Genomic DNA, 8,378 nt, shown 5'->3' with positions numbered 1-8,378 from the left:
GCCGCCGATTGATTCGTTAAACGTTTGGATTGCCGCTTCTTCACGGGGCCGGAACTCCGTGATAAACACATGCCCATTTCTGATTGATTGATATTCACATGCAACAGATTTACAGAGATATGTACAATAAGAATTACGTATACGTACAAGTATTTGATGCTTTCCCAAAGCAGTTGAGAGTTGAGAGAGATGAAGATGGTTAGCAATACCACTATTGCTTCATTTGTTTAGAACTGCTTTCACAAGTAAAGGTGATAAAAAGTGTGTGTGAAGTCGAAATGAAAATGCCCATAATTTTTTACTTATATTACTAAAATAACCTTTTAATTTTCTATTGCCGTTTGCAAATAAAACGGGGGACGTGTGTATATGTGGGAGATGAGTCTTCGTTATGGGTCATGGTAGTTTTTCCATCAATCACTTGCATTCCATTCTTTTATTTTATTTTATTTTCCATTTATAGTTCTTGTCACTTTATGTAACGTTTAATAAATCGACCGGAGTTTTAATTAATTTATTTAAATTTAAATACTTTTATAAATTAAAAAAATATTTTAAAATATTTATTAGATAGTAAAGTTAACTGTGTAAAATATGTGATCTCTTTAAATATGCGGATCGATATGATTGAGGGCAAATAAATATAACTAAATAAAGTGATTTATGTTAAATGTTTAACTTTTCTAGGTAATAGACATTTGAGAACAAAAATAAAACATTTTCAATTTTAAATTAAAAAATATTTAATAAGAACATTTCATCATGTATTAGGACATAGATACAATTAGAATTATTTTTATGCTTTTGTAAGTAATTTAAAGTGTTTTTTCAAATTTTGAATTCTAAAATTCAACTTAATTGTAATAATTTTTATGTTCACATAATTTCCCAAACTAAAGGAATTAAAGTAATATATTATATTTAAGGTCAAATAGGCAATAAATGCCAAGAGAAAATTTGGGGAACAAATGGTATAGTTTGGTCTTTGGAGTGTGTGTGGGACATAGTTTCATTAATTGAAATTAAATTAGGAATTTTTATTTTTTTATTTTTTAAAAAAAGGTATAGAGTTTAAAAGTAAGATTTTTGCCAACCTTAGAGCAGTTTTTCCCACTAAGTTGCTCGTGTCACCTCACAACGAAAGCTCCTTTTAACAAACACACATGTTTTTTTTTCTTCTTTTTCTCCACTTTACATCTCATTTTACTTAATTTAATTATTTTCTTTCTTTTTTACTTACTCCTTAATATATTATTATTGCTTAATTAGTATAGAATTGGTGAATGAAAAATTCAAATTGGAATATATGTCATTTCATTGTACAAAAGGGATAGAAACAAGAGTGATTTTATTTTAAGTCCCTCATGAATCATTATGTTCTCTTATTCCTTAACAAACCAAAGTTTAGGTACTTATTATCTACTTTTCCCTTCTCCTTAGATATCGCTTAAATTACGATTATAACTTTAAAATATCTATAATTTTATCCGGATTGTATTTTAGGCCTTAGGAATATAAATGCTTTATCTCTTTTTTATTTTATAGATTTCTTGTCCCTACTAAATTTCTGGGAAAATAGTTGAAAAGAGCAAAAAAAATTAATGTATCGTTGAAACATATACCTTACTAGTTACTGTCTTTGGACTTCTAGACCAAGTTTAGATCTACTATAGCAAATACCTTTTTCTCAATTTATGCAGTATCATTGAAATTTTGATATTAATTTTTTTATTATGAATTTAGACATAGAGATTTTAATTTTCAAAAATTTAAATTATTAATTTAAAAACTACTTAAAAATAATAAAAATCACAATAATTAATCATTTAAATTATTAAAATATATATATAAAAATACCGTATAAAAAATTTAGATGACTCTAAGAAAATTCAACTAGGCCACGTAACTTGAGAGAATAACTTGTTCGGCCAAAATGTCACTTTATTTTTGTAGAAAATTACATTTAGTTTAGAAAAGGGTGTCTGGCCAAGTTTTTCATAGAAAAATTAATATTTACGATAGCTTTTAAGCAGATGATGAGAAAACAGATTTTCTTTGTAAAAAAATAAAATTTGAAGTGTTCTTGATATTTTTAGGACAAAAAGATCAAATTTACTAGACCAATTAGAAGTAACTTTATAGAATTCGGAATTATCCATTAGAAAATAGGATTTTTTTGAAGAAAAAAAAATGTTTTTTTACTTATCCAAATGACATTACTCTCACAAAATATTTTCAAAAAAAAAAAAAAACTTTTAAAAAGGAACACTTCTTAAAAATAAGTTAATGTTGATAGCTTAGTCCACAAGCTACAAGTTTAACCAACACTTCTGGCATCATTCTGTCCATCAATAAATTATTTATCTGTTAATTAAATTAATGAAAGAAAACAGCTTACACGTGACGAATTAGATTAAAATAAAAATGATATTAATTCATTTTTAATCAGACAGATATAAAGTTATTTTCGATCTATACACAAATACAAATCAAATAATAAATATCAAATAAAAAATGTTAGGTTTCGATTCTACGTCAAACATTTAAAGAAACAATAAAAGCTCTATAATTCTTTATGCTGGTAGCTAGAGATTTGAGTATTATTAACTAACGAAATCGTCTGTGCGTTTGAGCGTTCATTTAGCCGTTTCTTCAAATAGGTGGTAGGTTGTTTGGCAACCCATTTCATTGTACGGCCTAATTATGATTTATGGGGGGCAATTGAACTAACTCATTTATAGTTGCTAGATCTAGGTAGTGGTTGAATAATGGCTCATGATACTTTTTCCTATTTTCTTTTATTCACTAAAATATACATATGCTAATAATGATGTACACAATGTTGTATTGATTAAAGGAATTGTTTCATTATTGCGATCATCCATCAATTTTTATACATTTGTTCATTAAATTGAGTGTGTGAGAGTAAAATCGGCTAGTTCTTTTTCGTATTTGACGATAATAGTGTCAAGACCGTTAATAAGGATAACATTCGAGGATTAAGTGACATATCTTGATATCAAAGTCGGTCATTCGGAAGGACAAGCGTAAAATATGATAGAAAGATAAGAAAATACGTTATTAATTGTTTATCCTCATTTCTGTTCAATATCGTCGGATCATGAAAATTATAATCCTTAAGAATACTTAATCTGATCTAAATATATGTCAAAAGGATTCAACATTTTTTTCTAAAGCGAAATTACGTGCGCAAAAACTAACAAAATTTATTTTAATAAAAACCATCCGAAAAAATATATATAATATATTTCATATTCTTGATCGCATCCCACAAAAAAATATGGGTGTATATATAGACGAAAAGGATTAATGAAGTTTTAGAATAGATGAATGAATGTTGTCATAATTTTAATTACGGTTAGAAATGAATTAAAGGCTCATTGATATGGTTATTATAACACATTGATAATTGAATATTAATAATTAATTCTTTCATAGTAATATCTAATTAATAAATTTGAATGTATATTTGTAGTCAAATATAGCATTAACTATATTCTCAAATTTTCAAACATCACATATTTTCTCAAGCATCAAAATACTCAAAATTGCGCATTATTTATTTCTCAAAAACACTCAATATCCAAACAATTACACGTTATTGATTTCAAATCAAAACAATTACACGTTATTGATTTCAATAATGATAGTTTTCTTGCCTTTTCACCTAAACAAGGCATGAAAGTTGTGGAAACGCTAGCTAGTGGTAACCACTTACATACTTAAAGGCTATCCCATAGTTTTTTTCTTTTTCTTTTTTCTATTTAGTTCAATTCCAAATTACACAATGTATATATATCCAATAACAAAATCACCTCATTTTCCATCTTTTGGTTGCTTAGAAGGTCTCCCCCTCTTTAGGTATTTTAGATTAATCACTTGGACCTTGTTTTTCTTGCTGAAAAATTTAATTTTGCTATGAATGGTTGGCATAAAGTTATCTACAGAGAGACCAACAAAGATTGTGATAGAGTGGTAAGTAATCCTTCATTCTTAACCAAAAAGTCTCGGGTTCAAGTCCCCTTGTGTATGGGGTCGCTTCCCTAATGTGAGACTTTTCGATCTGAATTCAGATCTAATCGAGCTTCAATATGGATACCAAACACCGAATAGAACAAATAAAATTAAAAAAGAAAAGTTATCTGGGGAGAGAAAATTAGGATAAGTTTAGAATTTGAGAAGGAAATAGAGATGAGCGTTGAAGTTTTAGTTTTTTCCTAAATATAAGAATGATAATACATAGATTGATTAAGCAAAAAACTCTAAGCTTTTTATAGCTCTCATGGGAAACTATTTATTTCTCTCTCTTTCTCTTTTTTTTTTTTTTTGTGTGTGTGTAATAAGCAAAAAAAAGCGTACTGATATACAATGCAATATATACATTGATATATTGTATATATAAAGTATATACATTGATATACAAGAATTGCGCATACAATTTTAGAATACATGTATCAACAATATATTGCTATAAAATATAAAACATATAACATAATTATATTTTATAATTATTTAGAAGTATCACTATAAAATATAATTATGAATCATAATAATCATTTACATTAGGTAATTTTCTAATGAATATAAGACCATTAACTGGTTGGTTATTGCAAAGAATAATAATGTATCAACGAATTTGCAAGATAAATTCCCCTAAATATTACTCCTACCAAAACACATAGGCTGTTTGATTAATCTGGGCTTCAGGCCATCTTCAATTAACAAGCCCATAATCGTGTGGCAATTTGTTAGAGAAACAAATCAGTTCATAGCTAACTGATTTTTTACATAAAAATAAATCAATTCATAACTAACTATTATTTTATGACGAAAATCTTGTCAATACACTCATTATTTGATGGTCGTGTTAGATTAAGTAGTTATTTCGTTAAAATGACTCTTTTATCAATCATAATGTGGCAGCATGGAGTAAGTGAAAGGTTCGTGGTGATGGTTATAAAAGTAAATTGAATCGTGATTCAAATCAATCGGTTAATTGAGGATTTTTCACATATTTAAAAATAGCATAATTATTCTCTATAATTATAGTTTGGTGGTTAAATTGTTGTGAAAATCTTAAAGTCATGGTTTCTAGTCATACTATCCTCATAATTATATTATTTACTACAACTATTGACACCCTTTAATAACAATCCTGGGTCCGCCGCTACAATTGAGAGAGGGCAGAGAATGGGAAAGAGGTGAATTGTATATGTATATCAGTTAGATAACTGTATATATACATATGTATTTGTATAATACATATACAAACGTGACTAATTTATACAAACTCAAAGTTAGCCCACGTGATTAACGTATAATGTTAGCCACAAGTGATAATTATAGAAACTATAACTATGATGAATAATTAAGTAGTATAAGTTTGCTTAGCCGCGTAATTTTCCCTACTCAAAATTTGTTATAGTTTAATATAATTAACTCATATAAATATTGTTTTTTCTTTGAAATCTTTCCTATAGACAAGACCATTAACATGTTGGTTAGTATAAATTTAAGGAATCCCATAGTGTAATACAATAATTACATTTTATCCCGACAAATTTAGTATTTACTAATAATTCCTTAAAATTGTTGTGGCGTGATACATTAGTATGTTGTGATACATGGTAAATGATACACAGTAACTTAAAACTGTTAAGATTAAAAGGGGGAAAAAATGGAATATTTAAATTTGTTATCTAAATCAGCTTAAATTACGGTAACAATTCATTAATAAGCATTAATTCAGCACGTAATTGGTTAACAATTTCAAATTTTGAAAATTCAAGATTATATCATCTAGTTTGAAGACATTTTTATGAACATCCAGTTATTAAACTTATTGACTGATACATGATAACAATTTTGAAAAACTCGTGATACATAGAAAATCATATGATACACATCAAATTCATGTATCAATGCATCGTCTAAAAACTATAACACACTGAGTCGATATGTATCAGCAAGCACACTTGATGGCGCAGTTATCAAACTTATTGACTGATACATGATAACAATTTTCAAAAACTCTTGATACATAGGAAATCATATGATACACATCTAATTCATGTATCAATGCATCGACTAACACACTATAACACACTGAGTACTTATGTATCAAACTTATTGTCTGATACATGATAACAATTTTCAAAAATTCATGATACAGATGTGATTCCTTTACTAAAATTTTTACTAATTTCAACAACAATGGTTGCTGCTTCTTTTCTCTTTTTTGGGTGTATTTTGTCAACATTTGATTTAGATGATTCGTCAAAATCTTTGTTTGAATCCTTCCTAACATTCATAGGATCATGCAAAGACTTTTTTCTATTTTCTTTCCAATTTTCATCGTCCGAATCATAAATCCTTCTATTAGTAAAAGTATTCATTAATATGATGTAATAGAACAATGAACAAAAAAAAAACGGATAATGGATTAAGAAGAAAAAGAAGACCTAGAGACGGCTGATGTAATATAGCAATGAACAAGAGGAAAAAAGAAGAAAATAAGAACAGATGATGGATTAAGAAGAAGAAGAAGAACTATAGGCGGATGATGGAGTAAGAAGAAGAAGAAGAACCAGAGAACAATGGTTCAATTTTCAGAAATTTCAAATTTTTTGAATTTTGAAATTCAAAATTTCATATTAAATATTGTGAAACGTTTTTAATTACAATTAATAATTCAAAATTCAAAATTCAAAAAGTGATTCAGAAGATTGAGTGTTTTAGTGGAGAAAAAATAGGCATGATATTGGGATAATGTGTGTTATAGGAGAGAGAAGGCTATGTATCTCTAAACTTCTACTAAAATTAAAAAAAAAAATTATGTAATATTTAAAAAAAGAAGGAAAAATTAGAGAATACTAAACTTATAGTTGTGTATTTAAGTTATTTTTCCTGTTGGTTAATGTAATAGCTAAATAGATATTGGGCCTGTTTGAATGGATCAATCCCCGCCCATCTTCAGCACTCGAGCCCATTTCATGAGGCAATTTTGCTAGCTAGAACCCAACCGTCATTGTGCATAATACATCTTTTTCAATTTGTGAATTATCATTAAATACTGTTTTCTTGCATTATAGTTTGTTTAGATCGCGTAATTACATAAAAATTAATACATAATCGTCTTTTTTCTTTTTAGATAAAAAACTACATAGAAAAAAAAGGGGGGACATATGTCCACACAAGTGAGTATAATTGGAGTATGATTATTATGATGATAATGTTAATCATTTGAGTGGATGATAATAGGGGATATGCTCCACAATATATATATTATAATAGAGGATGCCATCTCATAAATATTCATGCTAGTTATAATCTATATGAAACAAGGAGATTTACATGGGCCTCTTAGCATTATTTGTTACAACTTTGTGGAAGTAGGGAATAAGTTTTACAAACAGCCAAAAAAAAAAAAGAAGAGGAAGAAATGAGCCAAATTCAATTATACATGTATCTCCATGCTCAACTCTGTAAGTAGGTCATATAGTACTACATTACAAGTCTAGCATTATTATTTTTTGGAATATTTTTCTTAAAATTATATGGTTTTCATGTTCTTTGGAGTTGTATGCATTTTTGTCATTTGGAAAAAAAGAGAGAGGAGGAAAAACAAATGAGTTGTGTACTTGCATGTACTAATTTTCTTTTTATTTATTTATGAATTCGATTTTCTAATTTTTTCTATTGTATTTTTTATTTTTAGGGTTACAAATTTCAATCATCCAACACTTGCATAATATTATTATTTTTGTTGTCTAAAAAGCAAGACTTTGTGGTTCAAATATATACTTTGGTAAATCTCCTTGTCCCTTATACAATATCCTCAAAATCATGATATACGAGTTCTAGGGTGCAAACTGGCAAAAATGTATCAAAAAATGTGTATGTTTCAATTCAAGTGTCTTGATTTAACTGAATAAGTAAATTTTTAATTTTGTGGTATCAATTTAGAAATATATAAATCCTTTGAATCCCGCATTCTTAAAACTTGCCTTTAGAATATTGATATTGAAAACTTACTAAAGAAGAAGGAAAATATTATTTTTGAAATAAACTCAAAAGGAAAATAAAACGCGTTAAATTGAGCGGGAAAGAATATTGATTTCCAAAAAAAAAAGATGTAGAAATAAACGGACATAGCAACGTCAACATGGTCCAAAATATTGAAAAACAATGCAACTTCATCATCTACTCCTACTATTTGATTTGCAGTACAAAAATCCTACATCATGACTTTTTTGCTCACAATTGTCATCAATTATTGATGTTTACGTATAGTTCTCCTCAATTTCATTATTTTCATCATTTTTCATCTTTAGTACAATATTAGTTGATACTATATA

General features: G+C 27.5%; 1 protein-coding gene across 1 annotated transcript in view; it reads right to left on the bottom strand.

The window, feature by feature from the left end:
* LOC107009700 (putative methylesterase 11, chloroplastic) overlaps positions 1–246 on the bottom strand; it is a 5,695-nt gene extending 5,449 nt beyond the window's left edge. The window contains exon 1 of the mRNA XM_015209050.2: positions 4–246. Coding sequence (XP_015064536.1) covers positions 4–77 — 74 coding nt within the window. The 5' untranslated portion in view covers positions 78–246. The remainder of the gene's footprint in view (positions 1–3) is intronic.
* Positions 247–8,378: the final 8,132 nt, after the last annotated feature.

The sequence above is a fragment of the Solanum pennellii genome, chromosome 2 (genome assembly GCF_001406875.1).
Source record: "Solanum pennellii chromosome 2, SPENNV200".
Lineage (NCBI taxonomy): Eukaryota > Viridiplantae > Streptophyta > Magnoliopsida > Solanales > Solanaceae > Solanum > Solanum pennellii.
This window is presented reverse-complemented; position numbering and strand designations above follow the sequence as displayed.